The sequence below is a fragment of the Peromyscus leucopus genome, chromosome 3, assembly GCF_004664715.2.
Source record: "Peromyscus leucopus breed LL Stock chromosome 3, UCI_PerLeu_2.1, whole genome shotgun sequence".
NCBI lineage: Eukaryota > Metazoa > Chordata > Mammalia > Rodentia > Cricetidae > Peromyscus > Peromyscus leucopus.
This window is the reverse complement of record NC_051065.1, coordinates 66,107,164-66,131,614: the sequence shown is the minus strand read 5'-3', so window position 1 is coordinate 66,131,614 and position 24,451 is coordinate 66,107,164. Positions and strand designations below refer to the sequence as shown.

At 40.8% G+C, this 24,451-nt stretch overlaps 1 protein-coding gene across 1 annotated transcript in view; it reads right to left on the bottom strand.

Moving 5' to 3' along the window:
- The window catches only part of Ube3c (ubiquitin protein ligase E3C), a 111,986-nt gene that overhangs the window by 39,373 nt on the left and 48,162 nt on the right, over positions 1 to 24,451 (bottom strand). Inside the window, exons 12-18 of the mRNA XM_028864189.2 lie at positions 22,113 to 22,270; positions 21,538 to 21,770; positions 11,647 to 11,751; positions 9,791 to 9,878; positions 7,864 to 7,961; positions 6,182 to 6,314; positions 2,590 to 2,837 (exon numbers count right to left, since the gene is read on the bottom strand). Coding sequence (XP_028720022.1) covers positions 2,590 to 2,837; positions 6,182 to 6,314; positions 7,864 to 7,961; positions 9,791 to 9,878; positions 11,647 to 11,751; positions 21,538 to 21,770; positions 22,113 to 22,270 — 1,063 coding nt within the window. The remainder of the gene's footprint in view (positions 1 to 2,589; positions 2,838 to 6,181; positions 6,315 to 7,863; positions 7,962 to 9,790; positions 9,879 to 11,646; positions 11,752 to 21,537; positions 21,771 to 22,112; positions 22,271 to 24,451) is intronic.

Below are 24,451 nucleotides of genomic sequence, written 5' to 3'. Positions count from 1 at the left end.
ATGCTGGGATTAAAGGAGTTCCATTTATTTTGCTGAAAATGGCAAGACTTCATTCTTTACAGCTGAATATTATTCCATCATGTACATATACTACAATTTCTTTATCTGTTCCTCTGTTGAGCACCTAGGCAAATTTCACATCTTAGCTATTATGATTAGTGCAGCTATGAATATGGGCAACAAGGACTTGACATGCTGACTTCATTTTTTCTGGAAATATATTAGGCTTTATAAGACTGAGCTTCCAGATCTAAGGGCTCTACTTATTCTTTGAGAAACTATGCTAGAGCCCATTTACACATCTTCACTAACTAGGTATCAAAATTCTTTTTCTCCTTCTCTCATAAACATTTCACCCAACCACAGCCCAGGCTAGGGGTAATTTAAAATAATTGTCTTGCATTCCAAATACTGGGATTATAGGCATGAGCCACCATGTCTGCCAATGTCTTTTAATAGTAGCTATTCTAACTGGGGGAGATGGTATTTTTTAAAAATTTGCATTTGTCTGACAGATAAAGTACTAGAGTTTTACACATTCACCTTTTATTACATTTATTTATTTAGGGAGGAGGCACACACCATGGCATGCATATGGAAGTTAGGGGACAATTTATTGGAGTTGGTTTTCTTCTTTTACCATGTCGATTACAAAGATCAAACTCAAGTCATCAGGCTTGGTGATAAGTGTCATTAGTGGGTATGTTGTGTGTACACTGTAATGTTACTTTATATTACCAAATATGCTACATCTCTCTTCTATATTTTAAAACCCATAACTCAGGCAGGGCATGATGGCTCATGTCTTTGATCCCAGCACTTAGGAGTTAGAAGCAGGCAGGTCTCTGTGAGTTTGAGGTCAAGTCTATGGTCTACACAGTGAGCTCCAAGACACCAAGGCAAGGTAGAGGGACCCTGTCTCCAAAAAAAAGGGAAAGGCCTGGGGGCCTAACTTAAACTGAAAGTGGGCCAGAAGAAGAGGGAGGGCAGATGAACCACCTCTCCCTCAGCTATGTTGCGTCCTCAGCTGCCCTGCTACAACTGGCTGGGTACTCTGTCTGTATCTTCATTCCTCAAGCTACAAGGACTCAAAATGGGTTTCTGAGCAAGAGGTTGGTGTAAACTCTTTCCTATATCATACTAATTAGAACTGAGTAGTTAAGAGCCTGAAGGCAGGGCTAGAGAGATGGCTCAGTGATAAAGAGAAGCATGCTGTTTTTACAGAGGACCTGAGTTCAGTTCACAGTCCCCACGTCAGTCAGCTCACAACTGTCTGTAACTCCAGCTTCCAAGGGATCCAATGCCTCTGGCCTCCAAGGGCACCTGCACTCACATACATATATCCATACAGAGACACATAATTAAAAATAAAAATAAATCTTGAAAAAAATATTGAACCTCGTAGCAGAGATCCATTGTACATACCTCAGATGCACCATGCCTTCCACTACAAAACTGCATGTCTTTGGGATCAAATTAAAGCTCAAATATACACTCATTTAGGACACAATAGGCCTGAATTTCAGCTCCTGATTTTACTTGAAACAGCCTGCTAGACACATTCTTCCATAATTAGCAGTAACCAACATTTTTACTTAAAATGCAAATAAGCAAACAAAATAAATGTAATCTAGAAATATATGCTTGTATGCAAAAGCTCCACATTTAAAAACATTAGTAAGGGGTTGGGGATTTAGCTCAGTGGTAGAGCACTTGCCTAGCAAGCACAAGGCCCTGGGTTTGGTCCTCAGCTCTAAAAAAATAAATAAATAAAAACTAAAAACTAAAAACATTAGTAACCAGTAAATATTACAACTACATTTTGTTGGTTACTTATGGAAAGCAATTACAATGTAGATCCCCAGGGCCCACTGTACCCTTGTCTTGTTTATGACTGGAATGAGAGGGAACACTTTGCACATTTCACCACTAAACCTTAAGTCTGCATTCAGGTCCATATTCCCCTTTCATGTAACATGTCTAAACCACACTGAACAAACTGAAAATCGTTACTTTTGGGGCTAGGGTGATGGCTAAGTAGATGGAGTGCATGCCATGCAAACAGAAGGAGTTCCCTTCCTAGCATACACATTAACAAACAAAATCATAAACAGCCAGGCATGGCAGCATGCATCTATTTCCAGTGCTGGGGCGGAGGGGAAAGCTGAGGCCTGGTGATCAGTTAACAGAACCAACTAGCTCTAGGTTCAGCTAGAGACCCTATCTCAAAGAGTAAGAAAGATAGGAAGCACACGAGGAAGACACCCAATGTCAAACTATGGCCATGTACACACACAGAAATCAAACAAAAATAAATATAGGTAGCTACTAGAAAACCTTTTATAGTACTTTTTTAAAATAGTACTTTCTGGTTTTGTACTATACCAATTACTTTTTTAGTCTAACTACTGCCCATGCAATATATGATGATGAACTGTAGTTGCTATATAAATAAGTACTAGCTAGGTATCACCAAAATGACTTTTAACAATTTTGAATAATAATAATCAATGAAATTTAGACCATAATTCTATAAAAACAGTGAAATGACATCTTTTGTTTTGAGCCTTATTTTTATATAAAGTTTACCTTTCCAAGCATTCTGCCAAGGAAGTAGTAATGCCTTGCAAAAGAATCTCCCACAAGCATCTGAGCAGCTGGGTTGGGGTAGAGAAGCCCTTCATTAGTAGTTTTAAAGAACCCCTGGTTGGGGTTAAATCCGGATTTCAGTAGTTCATTTAAAAACTCTCTGAAAATACCACCACCATCGATGCCAGCTTCATCCAGGCCATGGGCATTGAGCAAGTGCACACGAATCCGTTTTTTCAAATCAGGTTCTGTTAAAAAAAAAGAGCAATAAAATAAACAGTATTACAGGAAGCATTATGTAAAGGCACCAAGATTATCAATCAGGGGCATTTAACATTTATAGTTCAACAAAGCGGCAATACTAAAGAGACAATGACATCAAAGTTACTTAAAATGCAAATCAACAAAATACACATAACCTAGAAATACCAATTTTTATGTAGAAAGTCCCATTAAAAATATTAGCAACCAATAAAACTGATGGGAATTTTCCCAGAGCCTACAAGGAAAGCCTTTTTCTGTAGATATATCACACAGGAGATGGTTGGTTAGTGGGTCAGTAGGAGAAAGATTCTAAGTCAGAACAACCTATTATCTTTGAAGAGGAAACTTAGGCAACTGAACTAGATGCCCATGTTGGATAGGGGGAAAAAGATATAGGTTTGTGGGGACAAGACTAATAGGTAATAAATAGTGAATAGTCCTAACAACCTTGTCATAGAGCTCATCACTGAAATGATTCACAAAGCAGTTCCAATCAAAGACAAGCCTGAATACAAGCTAAAGATATTGTCCTTTTTTCTCTGTATAGCTCTGGAGCCTGTCCTGGAACTTGCTCTAGACCAGGCTGGCCCACTAACAAGAGATCTGCCTGCCTCTGCCTCCCAAGTGCTGGGATTAAAGGCACGTGCCAACACTGCCTGGCTTTAAGATACCGTCTTACTTATCTGAAAGGACACAAACCAGTTTTCTAGAGTTCAATATTTACTATGAATGAAGACTCACAACAAGCTAGAAAAGTATCTGAAGAAGGAAGCAAACTACTGATATCTTTTGTTCCACCCTGTTTCGTCTGTGGTGGAAATACATACATAGCTGTTTATTTTCTATATCAATATCCTGACTTCTAATCATGTAAGTGCAAAATAAAAAAACGTTTACTTCCATGCTTTCAGTCTGGGAATGAGTCGAGCCTTTCACTGCCCACCTTTGCTGGGATTTAGTCACCACAAGGACACAGTGCACACTAGGCAGCTCTGTGAAACCCAAGTGTGTTTATGGCTCTGACAGCTGAAACATTCACTTCATAAAGTTTGCAGGCAACAGTGGCCTTGAGAGATTCTCTAAGGAGTGAACTGGTTTGTGACACAGGAAACTGTAAGTTGTGTTAAGAATGTTTCTGTCATACAAGAGAATCATACTCTGAGATGACAAGTGTCTCTTTTCAAAAGAACTAAATTTCATGTCACTACTTCTGTGTTGAAAGTTTTTAATTAAAAAAAAAAAAGTACTTGTTGCTGGGTGTGGTGACATATGTCTTTAATCCCAGAACTCGGGAGGCAGAGGTAGGATGAGCTCAATGAGTTCAAGGCTAGTCTGGTCTACATAGAGTTCCTAAACAGCCAGGTCTATACAAAGAGACCATATCTCAAAAAAACAAAACAAAAAATTATTTGTTAAGTTTCAGGAAACCTCATTTCCCTGATCAAAATGTCTGAAAAACAAGCTGGGCATGGTGATACATGCCTTTAACTCCAGCACTCAGGAGGCAGAGGTTAGATATAGCCCTATACCCCATGTGTCAACTTTTCCCAAACATTCTGGTTTCAGTTCCACCTCTTCAGAAAGTCCTCCAATCATTCACACTTCTCATGTTGTCCTATCTAATCATATATTTTTCCCCCAGGGTTCAGCTACAACTTCAACAGGCACTGCCTGAACATCTGCTGAGTGCATTTAGCAAAGGGTACATCTTGTAAATGGGAGAGACAAGCATGGAATTGGATAATAAAGTACGAATGAGGCCTGACTTATGAGCTGCTATAGGATTCCAAAGACAAGACACTTAGGTTTTGGAGAGCATGCTTCTCTAGACTCTAGGTACCTAATCTCCCTAATCCACAATATGTGGAAACAAATCCTGAGGCAAGAGAAACCTATCCTGGTGTGGATTTCACAGTCTGACTCAGACCTGAACTGCAACAGTTCAGCACACAAGGCTTGAGAGAGCACTGCATTGCTCAGATGACAAATATCAGTTATGCAAAACCACATCTCCAGCTGGCACCAGTTTTCTTCTACTATCACCATATTGACAACATTTACTCTTCAACTGGGCAGTGAAAATTATTACAAGCTGAAGGCTTAGTTTTCCTTAGAAAAATTAAATAGCTCCCTCAAAGAGAAGCAAGTATGACTTCTCATCAAATTCTCTACCATGGACCGAAGGTGACAGAGCTTTTATTCTGAGTACACTGTACTGATTGAACACTGATTGTATGTAGAAACACAGGCATGATATACTAGAGTTTATATTGTTCGTATTACAGTATTTAACACTGACTGTCTAAGTATTAAAACAAGATAAAACGTATCACTGGCCTTCAGATAGCTGAAGTGCAATTTTCTTTGCAGTATTGTTACTGAAGCACTTCTTAAAAAAAATACAAATTGCAGCATTTATTTATTATAATGAGACTTACAATTGGTCACACATTTATATAAAAATTACAGAATGTAAAGCAATTATTGCAGCACTTAGGAAGCTGAAGCAGGAGGATTATGAATCCCAAGACAAGCCTGACTACATAGGGAGATCCTGTCTCAAGAACAACAAAACCAACATAATGAAATGAGTGCCACCTGCAGTTTGGAATTATAGGCAGCAATATGAACAAGATACAATATATAACATGGTAATGAGGGCAAAGGGTTATCTTTAACAAAAATTGGTAATCTAAAATGCTTGTGGGGTACCTATCAATTTTAGTAATATTATTTGGTAGTTCACATTTACTAAATTTTATCTACATTTCAGTTTTAAAAAAACATACAGAGGGGTGGGAGTCCAGCCCAGTGGTAAAACACTTACCTGGGTTCCCTCCTTAGTACAAAATGAACAAACAAACAAATAACGTCATAATAAATTATGAACAGGAAAAAAAAAACAACCTTCCTCCCAGGGAACTGAAACTAGGCTCTCACTCATGCTAGTCTGTTAGTCAAGTAGTCTACTACTGATTATATATATCCCTATGTAGCCCTGGCTCCTAGTGCTAGGGTTAAAGACATGTACCATCACACCCTGCACCAGCTCAACAGAATTGTTTTTTACTATTTCCTTTATCTGTTTTTTTGAGAGAGGGTCTCACTATATACTCCTGGATGTCTTGGAACTCAATATGTAGACCAGTGTGACCTCAAACTCACAGAGATCCACCTGCCTTTCCTCTCCAGTACTAGTACCAGGTTAAGGGTGTGCATCACTATGCCCAGCAATAATTTTTTCTATAGTAATTCCCCACTTCTCCCTGATAAATGCAGGCACACAGAGAACACTATATATACAGTGTACACACACACATACACATACCATTTTCTGGAGAAAGTTTGTCATAAGCATCTTCATAAATATAATTTCTTCTTATTGTGACATTGATCCCATCCAGAAATGGTCCATCGCCTTGAACTTCCTGTTTATCTGCATAAATCAACCTTTGAAAGATCTAAAAGGTAAAGTTGTAAAGGTTATTAGAAACAACAGATTTGCTGTTATAAGCACAAACAATCTAAACAAAACTGTTACATGTTTTAACTTTGTATCTCTATAAATTCTGGCATCAGTTTTTATATATACAAGGTAGCAAATATTAACTTTTTCAAGAAATGAGTATCTCTAAAGCTGTTTCCTCTGCATTTACAGTCTTTTGAACGACCCATGCCATGGTATGTATTCATTTATTGAGTACTTCTTAAAATTCAGAGAGACAGGGGTATTAAAATGACCCAGTGGGTAATACACTTTCTGTTAAGAGTCATGACCTGCTGGGTGGTGGTGGCGCACACCTTTAATTCCAGCACTTGGGAAACAGAACCAGGTGGATCTCTGTGAGTTCGAGGCCAGCCTGGTCTACAGAGTGAGTTCCAGGATAGGCTCCAAAATCTACACAGAGAAACTCTGTCTCAAAAAACCAAAAAGAGTTATGACCTGAGTTTGATCTGGGACCTGAATGATAGAAAGAGATAACAGATTCCTAAAAGTTGTTCCCCAGCCTCCACATGGACTCTATAGAATGCACACGCACATACACTCACTGTTGAAATATTATTTAGGAGGGAAGTGAAGCTCTTAAAGCAGTATGCTAATCATAGACTATTTTCCCCAAGAATGAAATTCAAATGTCTATGATGCGGAGACACCAGCAGAGGGAGCTCAGGAGTGGGATGCTAAAGTATGTTGGCATTTTTATGAACACTTGCAGCAGCAGTTCCCAACCTGGGGAGTCATGACCCCTTTGGCAAACCTGTGTCACCAAAAACATTTACATTAAGATTCATAACAGTAGCAAAATTACAGTTATGAAGTAGCAATGAAAATAATTTTATGGTTGAGGGTCACCACAACATGAGGACCTGTATTAAAGGGTCACTGACCGAGAGCCTCTAGGTTGGTCAGTCCATTTTTCTTTTGCTTATCCTGGACAAAAAAATGTAGGCCTGAAAAATATCAAGGACCTACCAATTTCTAGAAAATTTCTAATATAAAAAAAGTCTAAGCTGGGAGGTGGTGGCGTATACCTTTAATCCCAGCACTCGGGAGGCAGAGTCAAGCAGATCTCTATAAGTTTGAGGCCAGCCTGGTGTACAGAAGGAGATCCAGGACAGGCACCAAAGCTACACAGAGAAACTCTGTCTCAAAAACAAACAAACAGTCCAAATTAAATTGGAAATATATATGCAATCTTTTATACATTTGTCAAAATCATCTGGCAAGGAGCTAATTTTTTCAATGCAGTGATGGTCATAGTAACTTTTAAACGAAGGTACACAAAGCACCTTTACAAAAAAAAATTGGCATTTTTAGTAACAATGCAAACTTTTGACAGTTTAAACAACCTTCTGTAGCCCAACTATGAGAAATCTCTAGTCTAACAAGCTGCTCAGCTAACTACAAGAAGTATCTGGCTGAATTTAAGTATGAACTTGGAGATTTTTACTTGTGGTGTTAACTTTTTAACTGTGGTAAGTTAGCATCACAGGGTCAGAATGGCATACCTTCACTCGCTCCTCAAATGGAACCACAAAAGGTAGTTCTGTCAGAATGGCAAGCTGTCGCTCCTCAGACACAGACAGGGGTGGGGACTCCAGACCCACTGCAATACATGTTAAACTCATTAGTCCGCTTGTGTTTTCCTTTCCATTCACTGCCAGCTACTAAAATCAGGATTTATAAAATCATTTTAAGACTCTAAAACAAACTAGTGATTCCATCTCTTTCTAGTTCCACACACTGCAGGCCCAATCTGCAATCTCTGAGGTTCTTCCAGCCAGGTGAGTGACACAGGCACCATCTTCATCTGTCTGCTCACCCTACGAACACATCCAGCACTCACGGAGTGAGGCTCGGGATGCCAGTGCTAAAGAGGGAGGTCCCTGTACCTAGGAGAAGGTTGTGCATCAGTGGGCCTGTACTGGTACTTCACTAGAAAACTTGGACCCTGCCTGTTCTTTCCCAACAGAGAGAAAACAGCCTGGCACAATGAAAATCTTTCAAACTCATTTGAATGAGAATAAAAATGTGGATAACTTTTAACTTGGGAGGCAGAGGCGTCTCTAAGTTGGAGGTAAGTCTAGTCTACATAGTGAGTCCCAGGACAGCCAGGACTACAAAGAGAGACCCTGTTTCAAAAAAAAAAAAAAAAAGACAAACAGAAAAAAATTATATCTATAACATATTTTAAAGCCTACAAATGCAAAATAAATAAATAAATAAATAAATAAATAAATAAATAAATAAATAAATAAATAAATAAAACCACCAAACACCTGAAAATACACTCAATACCATTAGGCAGTTGGGAAATGAAGATTAAAATCACAATGAAATACCACTGTATTACTCACTCTTTGGTGGAGCTAAGAATGAAATGTAGGGTTTGATCCAGGTTAAGTAAGTGTTCTACCATTGTGCCACATCTCTAGTCTAACACATACTTTTAAATGGCTAATTTTAATTTCTTTAAAAGAAGTCTTGACAATTTCACACATGTACACAATATATGATTATATTCATAGCCCAATATCCTCTCCTATCCTCCTCCCACTCCTGCTGACCACTTGCCTCACGACTAGTCTCCCAATTCTCATCTTTTCTGGAGCACGGGCAACCTATCATGGGCTATGTTACTAAAGAAAATGACTCCCACTCTCTTACCAAACATTAAGTGCTAACAGCTCCTCAGGAAGTTGTGAAGCCCCATGAGTTCCTCTCTCATCAACGCCAGTATGCTGAAGGGCCAGGCAACCACAGCTACTATTCATTACTGAAATGGCCAGCCATACCCATAAGATAATGGTCTTTTTAAAATGACAATCCCAGGAGGACATGGTGGAGTACATCTTTAATCCCAGTATTCGGGAGATCTCTAGACCAGCTAAGACTACATAGTGAGACTCTGTGTCAAAGAAGCAAAAACCAACCAAAACAAAACATGACAATCCCAAGTACTGACTGGAATGACAAAGTACCTGTGCATAAATCATACATCTCTGGTCTGAATGTAAGGTCATATAGTTACTGCAGAAAACAGTTCTGCAGTTTCTTATAAAGTTAAGCACATGCTTGCAGTGACTTAGGATTCTTCCAGTATTTATGTTCACACAAATACTTGTATACTGATAATAATAGCAGCTATATTCATAACCACCAAACTGGCCAAATAACAAAATATCTTCTTTATGGCATAACTACTAATGAAATTCTGTGGAGTGATCAAAAGAAACAGCTATGATCCACTTAACCCTACTGTTTCTTGCTGCTTGCCCTGCAGTTCCACCTTTCAGGGTATATCAGCTAATTTTTATTGAGATGATGGCAATACTGTGTGGTGTTCAGCAAAAATCACAGAGCTAACAGTAGAAGGAGTGAATGTTGCAGTATATTCAGCCTTGTGCAAAGAAGTTCCAACTGAGGAGAACTTACCCTCCAGGGTGGACTGCAGCGGGCCAATCCTGCCCATCCTCCGGAACCGCCACACATGTCTAGATGCAGGGACGTAGAGCTGGGTGACCTGTGGAACCAACTGCCGTCAGCATTTGCCTTTGCCCCAGTACTGTCTAAACAGAAGCGTGACCTACAGTGCCTTCGGGAGCGGGCTGTCGATCCCTAGCCAATGCAGCGTGCCTCTCATGTCCTCAGAGTCTAGCCTTGAATACTTTTTTTTTTCCCCCCAAAAGATTTATTTATTATGTGTACAGTATTCTGTCGGCCATGTATGTTTGTATGCCAGAAGAGGGCACCATATCTTATTACAGAGGTTGTGAGCCACCATGTGGCTGCTGGGAATTGAACTCAGGACCTCTAGAAGAGCAGTCAGTGCTCTTAACCTCTGAGCCATCTCTCCAGCCCGTAGCCTCAAGTACTTTAAAAGTAAATTGATAAATATCTGGGCAGAGTAAATTAACACAATGATATAATTACAAAACAAAGCATATCACATGCTATTTTCTCTTAAGTTTTGCTTTAATCTATAAGTTTTTCTCATCCTGTAGTTTTGGTCTTTGTAATTTTTTTTTTTTTTTTTTTTTTTTGGGTTAAATGAAGGTACAAGCTTCTGCTTTTAGTCCGGATCATACTCTCTACTTACGGAGGTACCTGAAGAAGCTTAGAGCAGCGGGCCCAGTATGTGTGGTGGCATGTTACACCCCTCCCTGAACCTACAAGACAGGATACCCATTATCTGGAAGACATACCACAGGAAGGCATCAATGCTATCGGCATAGTCTTAGAGAGGCAGGTCAAATGTTTACTATTTCTTTCTTTCCAGAACAGTCTACAAAATAATGAGATGGTTCCTTCACACTTGATAAAACTGATGGATGGCGGTCTTTTCCTCTTTAGTGCCACTGTGAATTTGTGGAGTTGCTATATGAGACCAGTCCATGCAGCTATTTTCAGTGTTACTCAGAGTTCCCAGGACAGTTTCTAAGTCTGGGAGGAGGGACTCTCAGGAGTCCCTGACTTTTCCTCACGCCCCAGCAGCCTCTACTGTGACAGGTTACCACACCTCAAATCTAGAACTACTACTGGGCTAAAACCTTTTGTGTTGGTGGGAAAAGTTCCTTAGGGTCACCTACCTGGGCCTTGGAGCTGTTCACTTTGCAAGATCTGCCCATCTGCAGACTCTGCCAATGGGCAGAGCTGGAGGCCTCAGGCTCAACTTGAAGATAGCTTTTCTCGTCATACCTCCACTGTCCTGCCACATTCCTCTGATGGTTTCTTGCTGCACTCGTATCCCTGTTTCTCCTCTAGCTCTCCACTCTCAATGACTCTAAAATGCTTGAGTGGTGACTTTCTCTGGGAGCACCTGATGCCCTCTGCTATATACTCTCTTCCTGATGGTCTGGAAGATTTGGTCTGCTTTAGGTTACAATCTTAGCAACGTTCTATTGCATCTGCCCCCTTAGAAAACCTAGGATAAAGCCCATCTCTTTTAACTAATGAAAATACTTTTTCATTACTAAAAATTACTCATTTAGTAGCATTACTAAAAGTGAAATTGTTTTAAACTAACAATTATTGGGCTTCAATCCAACCAGAGGCAAAAAACAAAACAAAACAAAAAAACCAATCAGATAAAGATAATCAGCAGTGGTCTAGGCCAATGCTGTTGCTACATATCTTTCCCTCTGACCAAGAGTTAGCATTACAGACAACACTGATACCTATTCAGAAGTTAAGTGAAGAATTAAACAATTTTAAAAGACTTACTCTCCCCAGAAATACAAAAGCTGAGAAACCACCTTTAATGAAAACTATTAGGGAGATTTTACACTAACTTTATCTGCTTTGATATCCTCTTGTTCTGACAGCCAGTGGTTTGGAGGACAGAAATTTCTCCTCGTGTCTCTGGACTTCAGCATTTTCACTAGGTTGGTGATAACCTGAAGAGGAAGAACAGGGCATTGTCATACAAACAACTCAGTGACAGAGCAGGCAGCACCACCAACCAGATGCCAGAAGACACTGGCACAGGTGCTTTCCTACTTGATAAAATGGAAGTGGACTTCCCAAGCTTACAAAAAGCCTCCTTCAGGGGCCATAAGAGCATGCTGGAGGAGTAAACCAGTTGTCTGCCAAACAGAAAAGCAGCACAAGGGCACACACAAAGTGCTCTTTAAAAATGAGGCCGGGGAGCCGGGCGGTGGTGGTGCGCACCTTTAATCCCAGCACTCGGGAGGCAGAGCCAGGCGGATCTCTGTGAGTTCGAGGCCAGCCTGGGCTACCAAGTGAGTTTCAGGAAAGGCACAAAGCTACACAGAGAAACCCTGTCTCGAAAAACAAAAAACATACAAACAAAAAAGAGGCCAGGGGATTGAAGAGATGAGATGGTTCCATTATTGAGAATGGCTTCCCTGTCTTGTAAAGGATCCAAGTTCAGTTCACAGCACTATTTCAGGTGGCTCACAAACACATGTAATTCTAGCTCCAAGGGATCTAGACCTTTTACACACATTTCTCTCTCTCTCTCTCTCTCTCTCTCTCTCTCTCTCTCTCTCTCTCTCTCTCTCTCTCTCTCTCTCACACACACACACACACACTTTAAATGCCCCCCCCCCATGAAGTGGGTAAAATTGCTATTTTTTTTTCTTTTTGCAAAAAAGGTCTCATACAGCTCAGTCTACATCCTCTTGAATTCCAAATCCTCCTGCTTCTAATTCCCAAGTGCCAGTGATTACAGGCATTGCATCACCACACTTTGTTTGGAATTCTTTTCTTTAACAGCACTCCCTTTAGATTTATTTTATGTGTATAAGTGTTCTGCCTGCATGTATGTATGTGCACCATGTGTGTACCTAGTGCCCTTGGAAGTCAAGAGAGCACTGCATCTCCTGAAACTAGAGTTCTAGGTGTGTGTGAATCACCATGTGGGTCCTAGAAACCTGGGTCCTTTGCAAGAGGAACAAGTGCTCATAACTACTGAGTCATCTCTTCATCCCCTTGGCTAGAATTTTTTTTTTTGAGACAGTATAGCCCTGACTGTCCTGGAACTCACTCTGTAGACCAGGCTGGCCTAAAACTCACAAAGATTCACCTGCTTCTGCCTCCTGAGTGCTGGGATTAAAGAAGTGTACCACCTCTTGGTTAGAGCTTTTAAGACACAACTCTGGCAGTGCAATAGCTACCTGGCTGTAATGAAGCTCATTTCCACCACTATGCAGATTTTTTTTTTTTTTAGTTTAGTTTTTCTGAGAAATATCACATGAGGGATGTGGGTGAAATAGTATCCTAAATCTTTATTTTCCCCACACACCTTGCCTGTGCCTCTGATCAATTTTCTAGTCTTTTATCTTGGTATAATTCCCAAGCTGGTCATACTGCCCAACTGCAACATCACATCTATGTGTCCTTTGCATGTTCTTGGCGCAATAGCTCTGTTTTGGCTATGCTATGAGCTCCTTGAGAAGAGAGCCCAACAAATTATCTAGGCACCTAGTAGTTTTCAGTTACTAATCTGGGATCAAAAGTTATTTGATATGATTAAAGAAATCTAGCAATACTATCTAAAAAAGATCTACTCTCTACACTACATAGAAATATAGTTTGTAGAACTGGCAAAACTGCTCAGTGAATAAAGATGGTTTGTGGTGATATATTGTGTACCCTAATAAACTTACATGAGGATCAGAGGACAGAGCCAGTCACGATTAGACATAGGAGGACAGACAGTGGCAGCACACACCCTTAATCCTATCACTGGGGAGGCAGATTCGTCTGGATCTCTGTGAGTTCAAGGCCACACTGGAAACAGCCAGGCAGTGGTGGCACACACCTTTAATCCCAGTACTGGGAAGCACACATGACTTTAATCCCAGGAAGTGTCAGCAGGGCAGAGATAGGTATATAAGGCATGAGGAAACAGGAACTAAAGCAGTTCAGCTGAGATCTTTTCGGGTCCTCAGAGGCTTTCAGTCTGAGGAAACAGGATCAGCTGAGGAGTTGGTGAGGTGAGGTTGGCTGTGGCTTGCTCTGCTTCTGTGATCTTTCAGCTTTCACCCCATTATCTAGTTCCGGGTTTTTGTTTTTTCATTAAAAGACCATCTAAGATTCGAACAACAATGCTTACTACCAATACTGACAACAAAGTTTAAATCCCCAGGAACCACATGATGAAGAGAACCGATTCCCCCAGGTTGTATAATAACCTTCATATATACACTGTAGCATGTACATCCCCCAAATAAATAATATGTTGTAAACATATATTATCTATAAAATCTTCTAGTGCCAATTTCTTATTTTAAAAACATAAGTAGAGGGGCTGGAGAGATAGCTCATCAGTTAAGACTGCATACTGTTCTTCCAAAGGACCTGAGTTCAGTTCTTAACATCCACACTAGTGGGATGACTCATAGCTGCCTGTTACTCCAGCTCCAAGGGATCTAACATCTTGTTCTCTACTTCTGATGTAACATGCACTCATGTGCACATATCCACAGAAACTTAGACATAATTAAAAATAAAATCTTGCCGGGCGGTGGTGGCGCATGCCTTTAATCCCAGCACTCGGGAGGCAGAGCCAGGCGGATCTCTGTGAGTTCGAGGCCAGCCTGGGCTACCAAGTGAGCTCCAGGAAAGGCGCAAAGCTACGCAGAGAAACCCTGTCTCGAAAAACCAAAAGAAAAAAAAAAAAAAAAAATTCTTGGGGAAAAAATGTAAGTAGAATTAGTTTGTCCAAAATTTTAAGAGGCAAACTTACCTTTTATTAAAGTATTTGCGATTTAGCCGAAATTCAAATGAACCAGATAATCTGTATTTTTATCTGGCACAACTTGTGTTAAACACTCCTCTATAGAAACTACTTTTCTTCTGAGACTTAAAGAAAAATATAAATTTTATGAAACCATGAAAATATGACTGGATTCATTCTCACATTCCTTCTGTCCACACTCTCATCCATTAAACATTCAACTGCAATGGAACCTTTAGCAAAAAGGAAGAAGTCTGCAAAGGTAGGCATTAGAAAGCATGTGCTGGGTGATGGTGCACGCCTTTAATCCTGGCACTCAGGAGGCAGAGGCAGGCAGATCTCTGCGAGTTCAAGGACAGCCTGGTCTACAGAGTGAGTTCTAGGACAGCCAAAGCTATGCACACATATACATACACAAAAGCAGCAGTAGCAGCAGAACAAAGGAAGAGGGGTGGGTTTCGGCTTTCAGTTTGAGGGGCTACAGGATACCATGACAAAAAGAACACTGGCTTGGAGTCAGAAGAGAATATAGTAAATGAGCTATGTCATAGCACTTCAGCCAAGGATGACTTTCTCCTACAATGGGGTCCTCCTGGAAATCTGTAATACATCAAGGAGTGAGGCAGCCTGTACCATCTAGGCTTGTGTAAACACATTCCACGAGGTTTGCACAGAAACAAACTGAAATACACATTTCTCACTGTGACTCCATCTTTAAGGAAAAGGTACCGCTTGTTGCAATCTTCTTTCTACTAACCATGGAAACCTTGACAATTCTCTCCAATTCTCAATGTCAGCTCTCTCGTCTGTTACACCAATGCTGCCAATTCATAGAAAGGTGTGGAGACAACTGGTGTGATGTGTGCTTAGGAATATTTATTCTGGGAGACACCCTTTATATTAGCACTGAATTGCTAATGGGACTGTCGGGGAAGTACAGAAGATGCTGAAATACCCCACTTTTTGTTTGGATTTTTGTTGTTGCTGTTGATTGTTTTTAAGAGTATCCCAACATCAGGAACTTGGTGTAGTAGTGTACACCTTTAATTCCAGCACTTGGGGAGGCAGAGGCAGGAAGACCTCTGTGAGTTTGAGGACAGCCTGGTCTACAGAGTGAGTTCCTGGACAGTCAGGACAGTACACTGAGAAACCCTGTCTCGAAAAACTAAAAAATAAATAAGAGGGTGTGTGTGTAGCCTATTTTGAAAAACAACTGCAAGATGAAACCATAATTATTAATTAAAACCAAACAGCACAGCTAATTCGTTTTTTGGTGATGGAATTTAATCTAGAGCCTCATGCTTTCTAGATAAGGGCTGTATCACTGAACTACATTCCCAGTTCTCTTTGTACTTTTTGAAACAGGGTCTCAGTAAGTTGCCTAGGAGGATCTTAACTCTCTTAGTAGTCTAGCAACAAAAAACTTCTAGGTACTGAAGGGGGCAAATGTGCAATGTTGATAAACACATGACAGGAGAACTTCTTAAAGATTTTATTTTCAAATTAAGAACATATTCACAGGAATGTGAGAAAACCAGTGGCAGGCAGCTACAGGAGCATCACCAGATAGACGAGGTTCTCCTACAGGGAATGAGAAGAGCAACACATCACAGGAGTTTACTGAAAGCCATCACTACACAATGATACTCCCAGGGCCCAGCCTGAGTTCATCTTTTGTTCTCTGGCACAGGGCAGTCAGCATGGTGTTTCTTAAGGGATCAATGGTGAAGGCTTGGAATGCTAGGTGTGAGCTGCCCTCAGCTATCACTTGTTAAAGATGGTGTATTTTGAGAGTCACAACTTTGTTACATGTCTGAAATACCACAAAATTGTTTCCTTAAGTATTCATTTCAATTAGCCACCAAGCCAACCCTCAATAATAAGAACAGGCCTAGCTTTGAAAGAACAGGACACAGGTCTACCACTCTGGGACTCCTGGTGAAAAATGCACATCAGGATTGCAGCCAGGACACTGCGTTGCATCCATTTACTTGGTTAAAAATTTGGGTTGTTGTTTTTTCTGTCTTTTTTCTTTGGTAATGGGGACAGAACCAAAGCTTGTCCATGCTAGACCAACAGTCTACTTACTAAGCCACATCTTCATAATGTTTCTGAAATTAGTATGCATTAATTCAAATAAAGCTGGGGTGTTGGGTTTTGTTTGTTTTTTTCGAGAAAGGGTTTCTCTGTGTAGCTTTGGAGCCTGTCCTGGAACTCTCTTTGTAGACCAGGCTGGCCTTGAACTCACGGAGATCCACCTGCCTCTGCATCTCTAGTGCTGGGATTAAAGGCTTGCACCACCATGCCCAGCAAAACTGGTTTTTTTTTTTGAGGCAGGGTTTCTCTGTGTAGTTTTGGTGCCTGTCCTGGATCTCGCTCTATAAACCAGGCTGGCCTCGAACTCACAGAGATCCGTCTGGCCCTGCCTCCAGAGTGCTGGGATTAAAGGTGTGTGCCACTATTGCCTTGCTAAAACTGAGTTTTATTTATGACATTTCATAATACACATAATACTTCAAGCACATTCATCTCCTCCTTAGTCTCCCCCACCCCAATTCCTTTTCCTTATCCCTACTCCTTTCACATCTTCTCAAGTGAGCATCCTAGTTGTGCAGGGGGGCGGGGCAAACAGCCTGACCACACAGCTGCCATGACAGGCTTAGAGGCCCAGACACAGCTTCTGGCAGGCATCACCTGGACCTAGGAAAAGCCATAAGCTGACCCCACCCAGTGGGGCCTGCATCTAAGAGGAAATACCTGACATTCCAAACATTCCCTATACCCTAGACAAATGTCAGCCAATCAGGGAGGGTCATGAACCCTGGAAATCCCCTCACTCAACCTCTGCTATGATAAAAAGCCCACCCTACCTGGGCTCTGGGCTCTCTGCTCACTGCTGTGTCGGACAGAGAGTCCAAGCTCCGAGCTTGAAAATAAAGGCTCTTTGCTTTTACACACAGGATTCGATCTCCATGGTCATCTTTTGGGGGTCCCCATGATCTGGGCATAATACCAATAAGATCTGTTATAGTTATTATCAGGAGCACAGGTGAGTTTGATTACAGAATCCTGAGCACCTTCTCAGTGGCTGTATTATTGAAGAAAATTTCTGCTACTCTCTCATTACCTGCACATCTTAAATCTTATCTCCTTGAATTTCAATGACATGCTACTGAAGGATCTAACACTGTAAGGTTAGCTGCTGTGAGTTCAAGAGTGCAGCAGACATATCATGCCAGAAGTCAGTATTCCACACCTATTCCCTTCCTCTAATTCTTGTATTCTTTCTGACCATTCTTCCATTATGTTCCATAGCCTTGGATATTGTAGTGATCTGAATAAAAATAGGCCCATAGGGAGTGGCACTATTAGGAGGTATAGCCTTATTGGAGGGAGTGTGTCACTATGGGCAGGCTTTGAGGCTTCAGATGCTCAAGCCAGGCCCAGTGTCAACCTCTTTTCCCACCGCATTCAGATCTGGACATAGAACTCTCAGTTACTTCTTCAGCACCATGTCACATGCTTACATGCTGCCATGCTTCCCACCATGATGATAATGGACTGATTAAACCTCTGAACTATAAGTCAGGCCCCAATTAAATGGTTTCCTTTATAAGAGACGCTGTGGTCATAGTATCTCTTCACAGCAATACAATCACTAAGACAGATATGGATGTCCCATTTATGGGTCATTTATTCTCAGTAATTTGGCCAGTTGTCAGTCTCTGCAGTAATCGCTCATCACTGCAAAGAGAAGTTTTTCTGACCAAAGCTGACAGCAGCACTATTCTATAGGCATATATTTAGAAGGTAACATGATAGGTACATCATGTTCAGTTAGCAAAGAACAACAGTAGCTTTTCCACTATGGCATAAGATTTCCTTAGACATGGGCTTTTGACTAGGTCTACAGTATGAGGACTAGTCAGCAGAAAGGAAGCTAACAGCCAAGTTTCAGCTTTGTTTTTCTATGTCCTATGAGCAAGCCAGCCTTCTCTCCCGGTACTGGGATGTACCAGGCTTACCACCACACCCAGTGTAGTTTTTTCTTTCAAGTGGAAAATACAAACTGACAATCAAGAGAGAATCATCTACCACAGCACTCTCTGCTTTTTGTGGCAATGCATACAGATGTGTGCCTACCTCCCAGATACACTGCCTTTGATAAGGCTCATTAAATGTGGTAGCCAGATACAAAGACATATCAAGCAGAATTACTGCCTTTTCTCAGGGTCAAAGTGATTATAACCATAAATTACACTTCAAAAAGAAGTTTACATAAAGTTGATAAATGCATGATCTGTTTTAACAATGTTGAAGCAGAACTTGGGAACCAACCTCAATTCCTACAGTGACAAGTAAAGATGACTCTAAGCACTTAAATTCTATGTTCTGTGACCAGCCAACAGAGCCTCTCACTCAAATTAATTCAAGAGGATCATCTCTGACTGAAGAATGAAAATGGCTGCACTGAAGGACAAAGCCAGGTCTCAGTGCTTGCAACTCTGTCAGTCAACAGAGAGCCAAAAATCAATGGCAAATGCTTTCACCTCCTTTGGTTGGTTTTATTACGAATATTTCTACTCTAATTTGATATAGTAATATACATAAATGGTGCTGACATTTTATTTTGGTACTTTCAGGAGAACATGGCTGGCTCTGTAAAGGGACAACATTTAACATCTCCCACACAGAATCAATACCATGACAACTCCCTATTTAATTCCATTTAAGGCCAAAGGTCGTTGTTAAAACACAATTTCAAACCTAAACCAATCCCATATCAAAAAGAAAAGCAAACTATTAAGATTTTGTATGTAGCTTTGTATGTAGCATGTACAAAGCCCTGGGTTCAATCTCTCTTTCACTTACACATACATCAAGAAAGCAAAATCATCTACCACAGCACTCTCTGCTCTCTTTGCGGCAATGCATACAGATGTGCCTACCTCCCTGACACACTGCCTTTGATAAGGCCCATTAAATGTGGTAGCCAGATACAAAGACATATCAAGCACGATTTTGTTTCTCTTCACTGGGTTAGGTTCAAGTACACAGAGTGAACACCGACCTAAATTTGAGAGGAGTGTGTTTGAGACAGGGTCTTGCTTAATTCACCTTGGACTCAATATAACCCAGGCTGGCCCCTGTTTGTAATCATTCTGCCTCAACAACTTGAGATCTGGGATTACTAGCATGCATCACTACACTTGGCTCCACAAAATTTTTATTTAATGTTTAAGCAGAACAAAATAGGGTCAGAGTGAAAAATATCTCATGGAGCATTATTAAATTCAGATATTCCTAAACCCCAAAGATAAGACTATCATATGAAATTATAAAACACCCAGTAGAAACTGTGAAACAGTGAAGTTATCTTCCAGTGTACACAAAACCCGGTGTCCCACAGAAGGGTTACTAGCAAAGATCCCAGAGCTTAATTAATTACATAGACAAGAAAACATACATGCTACCATATGGCCTAAATCCATGAACGCTCATACAAGCATTCCAAGTTTGAAGTAGGTGAGATAGCTTATTTATAACCTAGAAAAGGTACAAAATACCCCACCTTCAAGGAAGGGCACAGCAGGCAACTTTTAAAGTTTACTTACAAATGCACAGAGACGTGATTAAAATAAATTGTGCAAACATGTATTACATCAATCTGCACAAATTATTAATTCAATGATGCATTAGCCCTGTATTCACGCAATCAAAACATTATCAGTTACTTTCACTGCTGCTAATGCTTATGCTTCTAAGTGAAATGTGTTGTAAAATCAGGCAGAATGGGCTACAGAGAGACTCTCATGGACTTGTAGGATGAATAAGCAGTCCTTAATTAGCCCATCAGGTTAAGTGCAAGCATTAATGGGTCTTTCCTAAAGTCTAGCTTGACATCTTTCTCCAAACATGGCCAAGAAGAAAGTTCCATTAGCAATATTAATACAAGCTTAGTTGATCATTTTCATTCAATTAACTTCTTTCAATTAAATAGATAGCTTGACAAAAGCAGTGATAAAAGACCTGAAGGGACAGCTGATGACTCTCATGGAACATTAGTGTGCGAGAGGTCGCTGGTACTAAAGGGCCTGTAAATCTAGCATTCAATTTGGAAGATGCATTTCTTCTGCTCTCACTCCTTTAACGAGCCATTTTAGCTGACTAGATGTGTTTGCAGCAGAAATTGCATGGGGGTCAGAGTCAAGCACCCTTTTCCTGCTCTTTTTTTCCCCACTCCAAGTCAGTAGTGGTCTCCTGCCAGCATGCCATCCATGGTACCCCAGAACTTCTTTTTCTCCATGGTGAGAAATGAACACATTCTAGAGTAATTTATACATAGTATGCATCAAGAACTAAGACGAATTCTACCTTTATGATTCCATTTTACAAAAGATATTCAAAAAAATTATTCAAAAATAATTTTTACTACCAAAAAGATCTTTTAGTGAAAAATAAAAGTGGAAATATTTAAAATTTCTTATTACTACTTCAGCCTGTCAAAGAAAGTCTTAAGACATTTTACACATGTATTAACTGTGAAAGCAAGGTTTTTACTTATCTTTTTTTCCATTTTCCTCTTTAAAATTTTATTTAAATAACAATTTTTTCATTTATTTTTACATACCAACTGCAGTTTCCCCTCCCTCCTGTCTTCTCCCTCCCTCCTCCCCCTTTTTCATCTTGTGCTGTAGCACTTATGTGTAAGGTAGAAGACAATGCTTGGGAGTCAGTGCCCTCTTTTTACTGTGTGTGATTCAGGACTCAGCTCAGGTCTCAAGGCTTGACAGAAAGCCTTTACCTACTGGGCCACTTCACCAGCCCAAAAGCCGTTATAAAATAAAGATACGGCTTTTCTTTACAAGTTTTGTAGGTTAAAATTATGTCTGAAATCAACCTCCACGTTTCTACTCTTCTGAAAGGAACTAAGCAGAAACAAGTCTGTGCTGGACTCATTCTCCCACACGCCACATACCTTGAACAACTGAACCCATCGCTTCTGCTCCATTTGTATGCACTGTTGCATCTCAGAATTAGTAGTGACCCCAATACTCTGAAATGCGGTGACATATTCTTCCCGAACTTCGGGCTTTGTTTCCGGATATGCTAGCTTGATGATCCCCAAGCAGGCATCCCGAAGGCATCGAGACAGCAGGATTAGCTCCTCCAGAGTGAAAGGCATCATGGATGATTGTCTCTGACCTACAACTGAAACAACCCAATTTTCCACCAGGTTCTTTTTTTTTTTTTTTTTTTTAATCAATATACACAGCAAGGGAGAAAAAAAAAAAAAGCCTCTTTCAAACTGACAGGCACTGACACCAGCAGCAAACCCATTTTTCAAAACTCTCACCGGGGCTGGAGAGATGGCTCAGAGGTTAAGAGCACTGGCTGCTCTTCCAGAGGTCCTGAGTTCAATTCCCAGCAACCACATGGTGGCTCACAACCACCTGTAATGAGATCTGGTGCCCTCTTCTGGCATGCAGTCATACATGGTATATACATAATAAATAATAAATAAATCTTTAAAAAACAAAAAAACCCTCTCACCTTCTATGGGATCACCAAAAAATTCATTGTCATGTATGGAAATCAGTGAATGACTGAACAAGGAGCTGAAGAGATAGAAGAGTGGGATGATCCGACTAGAGTCTTCAAAAGACATGGGTGAACCCCTTGATATCACCTGAAGCAACGGCACCATAGATCTAAAGCAGGGGAAGCAGAAACAAAATGGTATTTCAAGGTAAGTTTTAGCTTAGGAATTAAGATACAGATAAATATATTCAGTGAAAATAAATTTACATCAACAATCAAACTACTTAAAGGAAAGAAAGGTCCCTCCCTGAGACAACACAAGTTAGTAACTGGCACCAAAAATGACAAGAGTCCACCAGATGAACATGTTTGATGGGTCCCTGTTTCTGCCACCCACAGGACTAGGCAGCTACTGAGAGCAGACATAATCCCAAGCCAAAGTCCTGGAGAGTTTTGGTTGAAGATTGGGTTCCTGCATGGAGAACTACCCTCTCTTCCCAAACTTCCATTTAACAAAGGCCAATGTCTGTGGCAGCACAGAACATTTTACCTCCTCCCCTGCTTTCAGGAAGGGTTATAACAGTTCTACATTGAAGCTGAATTAGAACCTTCAGGAATCACAGCTTCCAGTCCTCTCGGTACCTTGTTTCTCCTGTCCATGTTTATAAGTGGCTTCCTTGCCTGTCACAGGATTGGGTCTGTAGAAAACTCTGTGTCTCTACTACCTATCATAAGCTATGATCTGTTCCTTTTTTTCTAACAGAAGTCTGTCATATGGAAACATGGCTAGTTCTTTCGAAACAAAGAAACATCATGTCCCTTCTATAATGGAGACTTTCGAGTCACCTCATGGGATTACATTACACCTTCTTGCCTCTCTGGGGATCTTTTTCACAAAAGTTTTTTTTTGTTTGTTTTTCAAGACAGGGTTTCTCTGTGTGACAACCCCTGATAGTACTGGAACTCACTTTGTAGACTAGGATGGCCTCAAACTCACTGATATTCACCTGCCTCTGGCTCCGGAGTGCTGGGATCAAAGCTGTGCCCCACCATGCCCAGCTCCTAAAAGTTACATTTTAAAGACAGGAGCAGGAGTGAAGACCAAGAAACTGACACCACACAAGCATGATGGAAGAGTAGAAGCCTTCTAGTTCTTACAGGGGGTGGGGTTGGAGGTATGTATCTTGGGGGGTGAGGGAGATGAAGATGGGACTCTGAATTTGCATGGTACTGCCTTCAGGGGATCTAGAATGAGAACAGGAACTCTATGCAGGTCACAATAATCTCGTTAACTCTAGTCACAGGGGATCTGATGCCCTCTTCCAGCCTCCTTGGGCATTGCACCCATGCAGACAGATATATTGTCCTACTTCACTACCAGTCAGGAAAGTTGGGGGCTGACTTAAACACGCACAATAGTGGTTTCTTCCCCTGCCCAGTCCCATGAGAACAGGTCTTAGCCTCCACTTTCCGAGAGAGTCCTTATTGTGCCACAAGGCCACCCACAAAAATTTTCCTGGCACACACAAAAGTAATTAATTCACTGCCATTTATTTTGTTGATACTAGTAAAGATAATGGTCAGTACCCTTTAGCTCACTAGCCCATCAATGCAGAGCCACAAAAATCACATCAAACCAAGGAGCATATACTTTTGAAGGGAACACGGCCCAGCAAGTGTTAACAGTTGCTGAGTAGCCAGTGTTTCCTACATTTAAGCAGTGCTGAGCCAGCACTGAAGAATCACTCCAACTGTGAATCCTGGTCCTTACATTACCATAAGCAACTGCAGGATCCCTCAGGTAGATGACTAAGGCTGCTAACCAATATTAACTTATTTGTTTTCTCCTTAATTCCCTGAGGTGAGCAAAAGAAGTTAATCACTCTCACCTGAATGATGGAAAATGGAACTTGGAAGTAAGAGTCACCAGTGCACCAGTGGACTCTCAGGCCAGGGACAAATGAAAAACAGGCCATTCTTACTGTTATAAACACAGACTCAATTATCCTTCTGAAATTAGGTCAATCTCAAGAGACATGGAAGCAAATATAAAAAGTCTATAATTTAATGTGACGGGTAGGACATCAAAAGCTGGTTGGATTACAGACTTCAGATGAATCCCTGCCATCTGTATCCACCCTCAGAATAAGGATTTGCACCTCTCTGTGGAGACTACTCCCTCCCTCCATTGAAGAGTTTTCAACTTTTCCTGCTGAATGGGCTCCTGTCTAAGGATGCCCTGGGGGGCCTCTGTGGACAGTGCAGTGACCACAAGAAAAGTAGTCATTGGTAGAGGTGCTATTTGCTGGCTGTCGGTTGCTTTAGCTTCAGTAAGTCAGAAACTAAACTGT